Genomic DNA, 13405 nt, shown 5'->3' with positions numbered 1-13405 from the left:
CTGGAGAAGGGGGCTGTCTGGTTCCTCAGTGTCTATCCCACTCCAGTAGATACAGTTACCTGGCACAGAGGAGTGTGGTTTGGTGTAGATGGGTCCCACTTCCACTGTGGACTCTGTGAACTGATCTCTGAGGCCCCACGTTGCTGGTGGTGGGAAGAAAAATGACGACCACCCCGCAGTCTCTTCTCCACAGACTTGGTGTCCCAAATCACTCTGTTCAAGCTGTTCTCACTGTGCTATGGGTGCAGAGGACGCAGTCTGCCTCACTCCACCAACTCCCGTGCCCCAGTGCTTGGCTAGGATTCAAACCCCCCTCTCTGTGCACCCTGATACTGGGGAAGTGTCTCTCCATGCCACCCAATATGTGGTCCCAGCTGGTTTTGTCTTATCCTGCAGCCCTTCAGGAAGGGGACCGCTTTCTCCTACTGCAGACAGCGTCCTGACCTAGCCACTAAGCCTGGGGTTGGCTCCCCTCCTCCCCAGGTGTGTGAACAGGGCAGCCGGCTCCAGTCTGGAGAAAGTCCCACAGTTAGAGATGGGATCCCTCTCTGTCCCAATCGGAGGTTTATCTCTTGTCCACATACAGCCTTAAGCTTCCCCAGACTCTCTTTCTCTTCCCCTTGTCTCTCCACAGAAGGGGATCCCTTCCCTCTGTGCCAGCGTGGCCCATTGTATCTCTCCCAGTCCACAATCACCCACCTATGGCCCCTCAGGTTGTCCCGGTGTCTCCCTGGTAGCAGCTTAGTCTCTTTTCCTCCCAGACTCAAAGTCATTTGGCTTCAAATTTCAAAAACGTTTCTGTGTCTTGACTGTTGAAAATAATGCCTCCTGAACATGGAGATGCAGAGATTTCTTGGACATATTGTTTTGTTTGCTATGGATATGTTCCCAGAAGTGGAATTGCTAGATTATGTTCTATTTTTAATTTCTTGAGAAATCTCCATACTATTTTCCATAGTGAGTGTACCAACTTTCTATTCCCCCAATAGTGGACAAAGGTTCCCTTTTCCCCACATCTTCACTAGCATTTATCTCTTGTCTTTTTTATGATAGCTATTCAAATTGATGTGATGTGATATATCAATGTGACCTTGGTTTGCATCTTTCTGATGGTTAGCTACATCAGGCACCTTTTTATGCACCTGTTTGTCTTTGTTTATATTCTCTGGGAAAATGCCAGAGCACTGTACACTGCATCTGGGGTCCATGGACAAGACCAGTCTGCACTGAACCTTCAGGGTCCTAATTGGATATACAATGGTGGGTGCAGAATCACTCTTCTGGCTGAGGTGAGGGTGATGTATTAGTAAAGAGGACACCATGGGAGTGGACAGAAAAAAGAGTAGAAGGAGGCATCTGAAATCCTTTGCTTTGGAAGCTGAAGGTCCTGTTCTTTTGCCCACGTGACTCTGGAAAGCCACTGCCTTGAGGATACCCAAATAAAGATATCCCTTTTTTTGGTGGTATGCCTGCTTGGGGCTATAATGCTAGAGCTGGAGAACAGAATTCAAGAAGTCTTCTTCCATGATACCTAGGGTGTTCTGCTGGAGGAACTGGAGCATGAAAAGTCATGTACAGGCCATTGTGGTTGTCCTCCTGCCCAGAAACAACTTGAAACTGTTAGCAGTATTTCTCTCTTCAGTGTAGGTGGTTAAAAGGGGAGATGGGCTCCAAGACCTTGTCATTTATTTATTAACTATTCACTAAGCTTTTAACCTGATGCCAGGTACCTTGTTGGGCCCATGTGTGGAGCTGAAAATACCAAGAGCTACCTGCCTTCCAGGAACTCAAGTCTAGAGATAGGCAATAGCACAAAAGCAAAGGCATGTGAAAGAAAAAAAGCAAATGATGTGTGCTATGAATGAAGGCTGGAGAGTCATTGGGTAGGAAGGTATGAAAGGCCTCACTGGGGATGACATTGCTGAGAACAGAATGACAAAAGGGAGCTAGACTTGAACAAGTCATCGTGCAGTGTGTCAGGAAGAAGCTACCACTGCTTCAGACACTCACTAACAGAAGCCAGTTTGTCCAGAGGAGGTGAAAAAGGCAGCCAGAGTGGCTGGAGGGAAACTAGGAGGAGAGCAAAGGGGAGGGAGGAGGGGCAGGGAGAAGTGCTGAGGCCTGGTAGAAAGTTATCTGTTGCTCTTCTGTTACTGCATTGTCCCAATACCTTGCACTGTAAAACACATATATTTAATACCTCACAATTTTTTGTGGATGAGGAAACCAGGCACATATTAACTTGGTTCCCCAGCCTCAGGGTATGTCAGAAGCTGCAGCTGTGGCCTCAACTGAGGCTAGATTGGAAGAATATTTTCTCCCAAGTTGACTCATATGATTCAGGATGCCATTTGGACTCAGAGCCTGGGTTCCTATGTGTCTTTCAGCCTGGACACTGCCTCAGTTCTCTGCCATGTGAGCCTCTATATAATGGCAGCTCAAAACACTACTTGATTTTTGGTTAAAGAAAGATAAAGAAAAAAGGGATAAAGAAAAAGGTAAAGGGAAAGAGGAGAGAAATGGTACATGAGAGGAAGTAACTAGGAAGTGAAAGACTATTTGAAATTGAAACTTAGACATGACTTTCCATCACATTGGCTGTATCCTATTCGTCAGAAACCAGTCGCTAGCCACTTAGGAGTTACAAAACAATATACCACAAGTCAGCATGGGGAGCCATTGTGAAGGCTGCCCCCTCATAGATTGAAATGAGACAACTGAGTCTCATTCTAAATACAACAGGAAACAACTGGTTTTACTACCATTCTACCCCATCATGGGACCCGTATTAAAATAAGGCCAAGAGGAAGAGTGACTGTTCCATTACTACACTGATGTCTCTTTTGAATAGTACTCCATGCCACATCCCGCCCCTTTTTTTAATTCTTCCATACTTGATTTTGGGCCTCAGATACACTGGATAACAGCCCACACATATTAAATTTTTTTTTAAGTTTATTTATTTTTGAGACAGAGAGAGACAGAGCATGAACGGGGGAGGGTCAGAGAGAGAGGGAGACACAGAATCGGAAGCAGGCTCCAGGCTCTGAGCCATCAGCCCAGAGCCCGACGCGGGGCTCGAACCCACAGACCGCGAGATTGTGACCTGAGCCGAAGTCGGACGCTTAACCGACTGAGCCACCCAGGTGCCCCAGCCCACACATATTATAAATATTATCCATTTACACCCGATGAGGCTCCTAGGAAGTATATTCTAGCCTGATCCCAACATGCACATTAGGAAACTATGGAATACTTGAGAGACACATTGAGTTAGGACATATAACTGGTAAAACAAAGAAAAAAAGCTGAATTCAGTTCTGTATCCTCAAAATTAGAACCCTACTTGCATTTCCAGGGAGTTGTGGCTATGGCATTTTTGACTCATTGTTTACAGTTAAGGAGATGACATTGGAGGAGAAAGATAAGCAGTCAACTATCAATAAGGGGTTCTAGATAGGTCTCATTTAAAGAAGGGCCCCAGGTACTGGAATCTTGAAAAAGTGACTTCACTTCCTTGGTGATAGGCTTCAACAGAACTTAGAACTCTGGTAACCAGGTGCCCACATTCTAGAGATGGCCTGCTTTCCAGCTCACTTGCCCAGAGTCACTCTAGAGAACAAAATGTTCTGTTGCTGTATCCCCATTTTCAGGATATGTGGGCTTAAGAAAGCCCAGAGTGAGAAACCTTTATGTCACTGTAGACATCAGCTCAGCCCTCATCTCCGAAGCTGTTGGTCATTTGGCAGGAGGCGCTCACAGGTAACACAAGGTAGCTCAGGGCAGCCCACTGGAGAGCATGCCACAACTCTGATCCTGCCCAGAGCAGGCCTACACCTCTTGCCCCTCATTGTGTGTGTCTGTGTGTGTGTGTGTGTGAGAGAGAGAGAGAGAGAGAGAGAGATCAGGGGAGGGGACAGAGGACGAGGGCTATGCCCTTCATGAGCAGAAGCAAGATGTCAGGTGTTGAAAGCCTAGCACATCTCTCATGTTCATACCCCAGGTCTTGGCAGGCAGGAGAAGATAATTGCTGGGGACCAAGTTCAACTACCTATATGTTAATTACGAGCCCTAGAGTTTCTTCTGGTTTCCTCCTTGCTGGATGTCTTTACAGCTTCCCCTCTTAGCTTGTACTGTAGAGAACACAATTTCTAATGGGGATGTCCCCTTGTGGCAATGTCCAGGGAGGACCCTAAGGTCTCTTGGCCCGACTACGGGGCACTGTACTTGCAGAACTTCACCCAAGATATCTTTGAGGAGATGGTCCATGGCTTCAACTACTGCAGCGCCCTAGATAAGTGTCAGGTGCAGAAGGATACCAAGAATCAGCGCTGCTCTGAGGTAAGAATGGGAAGAGGGTTTTTCACACCCTGCACATAAATATGCACAGGCCTGCACATAAATATGGGGCCAAACCTGAGGCCCTCACATTGTATTTCCACATGAGCGTCCCACAGGCCCAACCACAAAATAATCTGAATATCCAAACCTCTGCCACCAGCTATGTGGTAAGGTAGGAGGATACTCTTTACATATGTTGGAATGGTAGAGAATGCATGTATTGTGTATGTATTTTATTTTTTATATTTTGATAGAGAACATATTTAATGTTTTTAATTAATCATTTTTATTTATTTATTTATTTTTTACTTTTCATGAGGCCATGAGTATCTTTGCATTTTACTGCTGTTTTATTATTTTACCTACTTGCCCCAGATATCCTGGGTAGCACTCAGCTCCACTGTCCTTGCAGAACTTCTCCAAGCCCTTACATATCATCACACAAAACAGGGTGATTTAACACAAAATTAAGGGTGGGATGAAGCCATTCTATATGTTTCTGTAATGTCTTGTCTCTCAGAACACATTAAATTATTGTAGGCCCACCAAGTCATGAGCTGTGTTCTTATATGTCTTCATAATATTCCATAAAGGAGGTTGTGTGCCACTGTTTCAGCCTTTCAAGTCTGTTGGAACTTGACAGGATTCAATTCTGTTTTCATGTCAACAGTGATGCAGGGAAAATCTTAAGTGTCCTAAAAGAATGTTTTAGGTTGCTAGATCTGCCATAACATGGAAGCACTAATTGGGTGGAAGGACTTTGATGCCTCCTGGCTGAGATACCTGCCTCTGTCTTTTAAGAGTTTCACCCAGGAAATCTTTGATGAGCTGCTCTAAGGATTAAATTCCATCTCCCTTGACAAGCAGCAGGTGCATCAGTCCAGCAACAACATCAAGTGCTGGTATAGGGTGAGAACAGGTCCAGATTCATGTCCTTTCTCGGGACCCAGAGATGATCAGGGTAAGCCTGGAACCCAGACTACAATTGACTGGCTCCCTGGGGCCTGCTGAAGAAGGTGGTTTCCCCCAGAAACTTTCTCCCTATCAGGAACAGACCAAGCCTCATTAGCTTAGAGGAAATGCAGCCCATGCTTTTGACAATTCTCAGGACTAACCTATATGATCTTGAGCAGCATTCGAAATTCTAACCCTCTGTTTTCTCATATCTACAGTAGGGATGTTTACTGATGACTCACTGGCATAATGCTCTTAATATAGGCTATTAAAAGAAGTGCTATTGTTGCTCAGCTAAGAGAATGCTTGGGAGTTACCAATGGTTTATCATTTCCCCCATAAAACCAATTGCAATTTTAAGCCTAGAACCTTATTCTGTGTGGGCACCCGAGTCCCTTCTCTTTCACAAGTTCCCAAAGGGATGGGGGTCTTTGGTCTGAGAACCAGACCCTGATCTTCCTGGTAGTTCATGGCATTGAAGCTGACTACATGCCCCTCCTTGTCTACCCGGTGTTAAAAGGAATCAACCCTGTCCCTGGATGAGGCCTGTACAATGCTGAAGCTCAAGGAAGGCACAATGGAAAATTTTTTACAGTCCCTGCTACAATCACCTTTCCAGGATAGAAACATCTCAAACATCACAACCATTTTCTGCATATACCAGGTGTTCCCCATGGCCCAATTAGTCCTGGGACAGCAGTTCAAAAGGTGAGTGCTTGCCTCATACACAGCACAGGGGGGAGCCTCCCATTTACTACTTGTGTATCTTGGGAATGTCACTGCACCTCTATGAGCTTCACTTTCCTCTTCTGGAAGTGCGGTGGTAAGAGGATGAACCTCACAGTGTCAACTGTAGTAAACTATGGGAGAAAACATGGCATGGGCTTATCTGGTGCCTGACTCTGTAGAAAGGGCTGCTGGACATGCTGAGTATCTTTAGGTTTAATAGTTCTCTCTCTCTCCAGTGAAGAAGCTCTCAACCTCAACCCTCGCAGGCCTGTGGCACTTCTGAATTTAGAAAAGGACATGGAAAGCAGAAGTTGTCCTGTTTGCAAAGGACTTCTGAGATTCTATCTAGCTGGGCTTGGTATTTTTCCTTTATATGGCCAGACTAGGGCTTGCTGGGGGACAGGCAGAGGCACCCATGGCCCACACAGTTATCTGAAAAGTACTGGTTGGGTTAATTCAATCAACAATATATGTTAATCACCTAGTAATGCAGGCACTTTTCTAGTCACTAAGATAATTCAGTGAATAAAGTAGACACAATGCCTTGGTGTCAATTCTAGTCAGAGAGTAGGCAATCACTCTACACTCATGTCCTTGGTTCATTATATGTGACATTTTCATGGCGTCCTCTGGGTATGAAAGGATTGTCCCTTATTTGACCATTATGACAGACTACAAGACCAAGTAAACATGAGTGGGTCTTCAGGTTCAGTAGGAGGGCCTCCTGCATCCACAGAGCAGCATAAGAGACTATAGGGGTTGTGGCTGGAGGAGGACTTTCAGAACCATGGAACTCACAGATCTCTTGATTTCCATAGGAGGGCTTATGTTTGGGGGCTTCCTGTGAAGAAGCAAATGAGTCAAAGAGAGCTGTGGATGGGGCCCCAAAACTTCTGGGAAGCAGAGCACAGTCTGGGTTCAGTTGGTGCCTAAGAGACCCATCCCTTCTACTGTTCTATCTGGCTCTGCCTGCTTCTCTCCATATCTACCTCTGCTTACCACAGCAACTAGGGCCAAGAACAGAAGGTGTAGTGAGAAGACTGCTCATAAATCGGCCTCAAACGTAAGCCCTATTACTGGTCTTTACTGAGGATGGCATTGACTATGCCCAAGGCCGTGGTGAGAAGAGTATCAGTGAAAAAACCAGACTCACACAGGTTTTCTGGATGACTAGGCCTTCCACTGCAAAGGCGGGGTTGGAAGTGGGCTGGGCCATCCTCTGGGATCCATAGAGAAATAATGATGCTGTGGGAGTACAGTGTGGAATAAAAGGCCAGGCCTCTGATGCTTCTCCACACATGACTCTACCCAGCACCCTCTCTCCCATCTTGAGTACATGGCCTGACCAGAAATTTCAGGATACCTGGCAGTCTCTGAATTTTACCAGTTTCAAAGTAAAGACAGCCTATGTGGATATGAAGCTGCATGACTGGGACCTGAAGAACCACACCGCCCTTATCCTGGTGCATCAGGAAACTCTGGAGCCCACTGAGGCAGAGTCAGATGGTAAAGGGGATTAAAATCTGGGAAGACTAACTGGGGTGGGGTTCATGGGCTGAATATTGTTTTGAAAGCAATGGTACCTGTCCTGTTTTTGGGAAGGCACCTGGAAAGTCAGTTATGTGGATGAACCTTTCTCTTTATCCTGATCCAGTGCCAGCCCCAGGGCTCCTTCCAGTTGCAGAGCCAGAAAAGGGGTCTACTATGGAACTAGAGACAGCGCCAGTTATGTTTCAACCATCACCTCAAGCGTCAGAGCCAGCATCACCTCCATCAGCTGTTCCAGAACTGGAACAAGTGTTAACATCTTCTTCAGCATATGTGCCAGGTCCACAGCTACAATCAGCTCAATCATCAGCTTTACTTAGAATTTTAACTCCAGCTCTAAAAATAGAGACAGAGCCAACTCCAGCGCCAGAGCCTTCCTGCCACGGGCATGTGACCCCAAAGAACCAGCTGAATGAGGAGAAACCCAGCCTCATGGACTTCCCTCCCAAGCTGGTGGCAGAGCAGCTAACCTACATAGATGCGGTAAGAAGCTGGGCTCTCAGGGCAGGACAGGGCAGGGCACTTTCTACATTTTTGCCGTCAGCTAACCCAGACCTGCCTTTCCCTGATGTGGACTACTATAGTCCGGGTCCAAATTTCAGCTCGACCACTTATCAACCATGTTACCCTGCCAAGGTCCTTAAATCGAGCTTTCACTGTCCAGCTGCAAACTGTAGAGAGAGGCACTGATAAGAATTGATGCAGAGTTACTGTGTAGATTAAATGAGCTAGAACAGCTAGAAAAATGGGTAGGCCCTGGTCCTTCAGGTGGAGGAAGACAGCTCACTGGGTGCAGTCAAGTCCATGGGTCACCCACCCATCTTCCTTGGAGTCTTAACACCCTGTGCACTTATTAGGCATCTGACATGTACATAACTTCAAGGGGAAACAGAGAAACTTACGGTTGTAACTGTCATGGGGGAATGTGCATCGAAAGGAGAGTAGGACCAAAGGGAAAAACAGGTCGAGTGGAAAATGCCCCCTTGTGAGGAGTCACATTGAACTGTCATCTAGAGGCTGGGGTTAGCAAGGATGACCAGGGTACAAATTCTCTCCTTCTTTCCCTGCCAGCATTCACTCCTAGGTCTTCCTGTACTTGACTCCCTCAGTGAAAATAGAATGGAATGAAATCCAGGGATTCCAATCAGGCTCAGGCCACATTCTCAGCTTCAGGAACTAAAGCTCTGACCTGGTAACCTCCTACCTAGGACATTAATCCTGAATGTGAAATGGCTGGCTGAACACCCCTACCCTCCCCACCCCATTCTCTAGGAGCTGTTCAAGAAGGTGCTGCCTCATCAGTGCCTGGGCTCCATCTGGTCCAAGCGGAATAAGCCTGGTAATGAGCACCTGGCACCCACAGTCTGTGCTACCGTCACCCAATTTAACAGTGTGGTCAACTGTGTCATCACCACCTGCCTTGGAAACCCAAGAATGATAGCCCAGGACAGGGCCATGGTGGTGGAGCACTGGATAAAGGTGGCCAAGGTATTTTATGGGAGGCCAAGATGAGTCACTCTTCTGAGCCTTGGAAACTGATATTTCCTTTATCAATTCTCAGGGTCGGAGTCCCTAGTCTAAGCCCTAGGGTCTGCACAGTCCCTAGGCTCTTCCCTCCAGGGACATGCTGACCTTTACTTGCATGTCCCAATGGTGGAACGCTCAGTTCCTACCTGGCTCCTTCCTTGGAATGAGCTAAAATCTTCCCTCTCCCCAGCAGTGTTACTCTTTGGGTCTTATATGTGCCCTTCTGCAGGCACCTGGATATCTGTCATCTTGGAGGGAAAATTTAAACTGAGGGAGACTGATACTTTAGAGCAAATAGGACTCCTGCTACCCACATGACCACTCATTCTCTTCCCTCCCCAGGCCTGTCAAATCATGCGGAACTACTCTTCACTGCATGCCATCCTCTCTGCTCTGCAGAGTGCCTCAATTTACCGTCTGAAGAAGACATGGGAGAAAGTTTCCAGGTGAGTATGCCTCTCTCCATAGAAGGATCAGGGTGGATGAGGGATTTCCCATATGCACATCTTTTCCCCCTCAGTAACTGGGACCCTCCTGGGAGGCAGCAAACCCTGGCAATAGAACCTGGGCTGGTGTACAGGTCTATAACCCACCCTGGAGAATAGTCCACCCTGACTCCAGCTACAGAAATATTTTTTCTTAAATATCACGCACTGAGTTGACCCAAATTAAATATTATCAAGTGCTTACTTTACAGCAACAAAACTCTCTGCCCAATTGAAACCACAACTGACTGAAACAGAGTTGCTCAATTAATATGGAAATGGTGGCACTGGATGACTCACATGAGAGCTCCCTCCATGTCCTACAAACACCTTAGTTCTCAGAGGAATCCAGAGAAAACCCTAATACTGGCAGTTTGACTTTTTGGAGTACTCAAATAAGAGGAACTTACATTCAAGCCACATTATTCCTATAATTTTTTCTGCCATTTTTTCCTCTATTCAGGAAGAGCTTTCAAAAATTTAAAAAGCTGTGCACTGAAGATAACCCACAGAGAAGGGAACTGTTCCTGAAGGTATCATGGGAGGAGGAGGTTTGGGAAGAGAGAGGGTGGGGCCTGAGGGAACAGGGTCCTGAGTGGATGAAGAAAGACTGCTGTGTAGGGGAATGACCTGAAGCATTCCTTGGGGAGGTGAAGCCTTTGGTATGAATATGGTTACACTTTGGGGTGAAGATTCCATTGGGGGTGGAGCAAGAAGGTGCTGTTCAACCAGATGCTATAGACACCCTGTCTCTCCATATTAACAGCTAGTCCAGATGGGGACCTGTATACAGCTTGAGAGCCCAGAGGACAGCCTTCTGCTCAGTAGTGGGGTTGGGATGGGTGGAGGGAAACAATAATGATAGTAATAGCACACTGAGTCCTCAGAAGACCATGTGATGTAGGTGGTGTTCTCACTTTTCTCAATGAGAAAAGAAGCTCAGGAAGGCCAGGCTGCAAGTTCAAGGTCACACATGGAGTGAATGTTGGAGCTGAGATTGTGCTAGAATCACTCACAGCATGCTTAAGGATAATGTAGCATTGGTACCAGCTGACTTGGGTCAGATGTCCAGGGTCTCAAGTCAAAGATGGTGGGGGGGGAGTGGACTGAGGATATTATGGTCTCAATGAACTTGTCCTTGACCCTGCAGGAGTGGCCATCTAAATGGGCCACCCTGATGATGAGCCTCCAGAGAGCCCAGAAAAGGCTGCAGAAGAAGGTGAGTGTTCCTGGGGAATGGAGCCTCCAGAGTGAGAGGAGAAGGGCTCCTCTCTGACAGCTGGAGGCCTCCAGATCAAGACAGGTGGACCTTTCTACTCCAGCTCCTCCTCTTGTTGCCACAGCTTCCAAAACTCTTATTTTAAAGTGACTGGGAGGAGGGTCTATCCAGCTGGATGCAGAATGGATTTGTGGGTGGAGAGGGGCCTAGGACTACATACAATTTGATTTTCTAAAAGCAGGCCCTGGTGGTGATTAGGAGAAGTCTGATGTCCTTGGAGGGTGAGGGTAAGGGGGAATTGAGAGGCGGCTGCTAGGGATCCTAGGCTGCTCCATGTGAGAACCTGGGGTGGACCAGGAGGCTGAAGCATTTTCAAGGGAGGGTCCCTGTGTGCACCTGAGAGCAGGGACTCATCCCACCCCTACTCTAATGACACAGGGTGTTGTCCCCTTCCTTGGCACTTTCCTCACTGACATGGTGATGCTGGACACTGCAATGGAGGACTATCTGAAGGTGAGTGAACCTCTAGATTGTGTAGGAGGGCCCAGAATCCTGAGGTTTGGGAGTGGAGAACCCCTGTAATGAGTCCTGAGACCTCAGTACTTGGCAAACCTCCCCTCATGAGAGCTTCACAGCTACCCCTGTGAGCTAGAGTTCCTCATCTCAGTGATGAGTGAAGGGAGTTTGCACTTATGACACTGGTCCTGGTGCCCAAGACTGTCTGAATGCAAAGCTGCATGAAGTTTGTCTGAGTTGACCTCAGCCTCTCCCTCTCAGGCTGCTTATGGGGGGAGAGCAAAGTCAGGCACCTCCACATCGGCAAGCACTTACATAGCCTAACAGCCCCCTCCCCCCAGAGGTTTCAGCCTCCCCTTCTGTCATCAGAGAGGGTTGTGCTATAAGGTGCTTGACTGTCCACCCCATGTCCTCCTTTCTCTGGACCCCAGAGCCTGGCTTATATCCCAGTCCTGTTATCTGTGTATGGACAGTCTTCTAGTGTGTCCTGGCACGAGAACAGCATGAGAAAGGATGTGTATAAGGAACAAGCAATAACAAGGGGCTCTTTCTGATGGACTTTGGCTATTTGCTTTCTAGGGCGATGAGATCAACCATAAGAAAAAAACTAAGGTGAGCATTTGTGGCACTTCCTATTAGGGAAGTGTAGGGGAGTGGATACCAGAGATGCCCCTGGGAAGAATATTTCTTGGCTGCATCCCCTCCATCACACATTTACTGGAATAGTTTGATAATGAAAAAGTGTAAGACCCATCCATCTGGTAAGTGAAGTCAGGGGAGTGGCATCAGGGATAACTTCCTGCAGGAGGAGGGGCTATTTATACTCACCTCTGCGAACAGGTTGAGACTGGATGAATTTTCAGGGAAGGAAGGCTGCCACATGTGCAAAGACCTAGGACTGGTCCCCTATCCCACTGCTCAACCCACCCAGGCTCTGTGTGCATCCTGTTCTTCTCTTGGCCTAGGAATACAAAGTAATGAAAGAGATCATGCTCCTCCAGGTGGCTGCAGATAACTACACTCTAGAACCGAAGGAGCAGTTTAGAGCCTGGTTCCAGGCTGTGGAGCGACTCAGTGAGGATGAGAGGTGAGGCCCATCAGGAGCTGGACAAAGGCGTGGACTCTTTCTGGTGGCCACTCTAGGGATCCTGCATCCATGGCTCCCTGGGCAGCCTCAAGCCTTGTTTCCTGGTGATCACTGGAACACCAGATTCCAGCTACTGGGAAAACACTGGGAGAGACACCTGAATTGTAGCTCCTGGTCGACTCACAGGTGTCATTCTCTCTTTAGCTACATCCTGTCCTGCCAGCTGGAGCCCCAATCCTAACTGACCAGTGGAACTCAAGAACAAGAAGAATTGGCCACAATCAAGCTCAGGACTGAGTGAATGTCCAGTGATAGTGCAACCTTTCCTCAGCAGCTTGGACACTTGCTGTGATGAATCCCATCTCCTTGACACTTTTTCCTCCCATCTATTTACCTACTTGGAGTGGCAATATTTATCTTAAATAGTAAAAGCTAGATTTGAATATTATTATATTAAAGCCTTCTTTCTTTTATAGCCCAGGAGTTTGGTTTGGTTCTATTACTTCCTACAGCAACTTAAATGGTGTACAGACTCTCATATTCTTTCTTGAACTAAGAAATCTTACAGAGTCATCAGCTATTGTATGTGGAAGGAAGGAGAAGAGCCAGCCCTCCTCCCAAATTCCTCTTAGAGAACAGGTTAATTTCAGTATAATGAATTTGGGTAAAAAAGAAGAGACAGCCCCTCAGAATTACTGAGATTTAGAGGTTGAAGTTACTTTCACATGAATGGCAGCAACCATTGAAATTAGATGTCCTTAAGTGTAACAATTTCCAGGACTACTACCTGCCCCAGGACAGTGGCTGCTTTCTACACTTTAAAGGAAAAGGTTTGTTTCCTGCTTCTTTTATTGAGGTGTTGTTTTTTCTTTTGGAGTTTTTTTTTTTTTTTTACCAAATATTTGAAACTTTAAGTTTTCTAGTTCAAACTCTGGAATTTCATTAGCCAAAAACATGTAAAGAGGTCAAACCCTACATGTGGAAAGGATAAGGACAGGA

At 46.8% G+C, this 13405-nt stretch overlaps 1 protein-coding gene across 2 annotated transcripts; it reads left to right on the top strand.

Annotated features, from left to right (window-relative positions):
* The first annotated feature begins 3534 nt into the window (after positions 1 to 3534).
* LOC122215896 (ral guanine nucleotide dissociation stimulator-like) lies at positions 3535 to 12881 on the top strand. 2 transcript variants are annotated; one of them, XM_042931814.1, is made up of 13 exons: positions 3535 to 3762; positions 4234 to 4341; positions 5816 to 6003; positions 7337 to 7530; positions 7679 to 8055; positions 8845 to 9060; positions 9442 to 9545; positions 10048 to 10117; positions 10735 to 10803; positions 11242 to 11316; positions 11899 to 11931; positions 12285 to 12406; positions 12611 to 12881. In XM_042931814.1, the coding sequence occupies exons 1-13, from the start codon at positions 3577 to 3579 to the stop codon at positions 12645 to 12647; spliced, it is 1779 nt and encodes a 592-aa protein (XP_042787748.1). In that variant the 5' UTR covers positions 3535 to 3576; the 3' UTR covers positions 12648 to 12881. The 2 variants fall into 2 exon arrangements, with proteins under 2 accessions (XP_042787748.1, XP_042787749.1); XM_042931815.1 differs by having other exon boundaries at positions 3684 to 3772.
* Positions 12882 to 13405: the final 524 nt, after the last annotated feature.

The sequence above is a fragment of the Panthera leo genome, chromosome A3 (assembly GCF_018350215.1).
Source record: "Panthera leo isolate Ple1 chromosome A3, P.leo_Ple1_pat1.1, whole genome shotgun sequence".
NCBI lineage: Eukaryota > Metazoa > Chordata > Mammalia > Carnivora > Felidae > Panthera > Panthera leo.
Note: the sequence above shows the minus strand (reverse complement) of the source record. Positions and strands in the feature narration are given on the sequence as shown.

Coding starts and splice junctions, on each gene's coding strand:
- LOC122215896 (XM_042931814.1), top strand. CDS start 3,577: ATGGCCTGCTTTCCAGCTCACTTGCCCAGAGTCACTCTAGAGAACAAA. Junction 7,531..7,678: donor CACTGAGGCAGAGTCAGATG/GTAAAGGGGATT, acceptor ATCCTGATCCAG/TGCCAGCCCCAGGGCTCCTT. Junction 10,804..11,241: donor AGAAAAGGCTGCAGAAGAAG/GTGAGTGTTCCT, acceptor CTAATGACACAG/GGTGTTGTCCCCTTCCTTGG.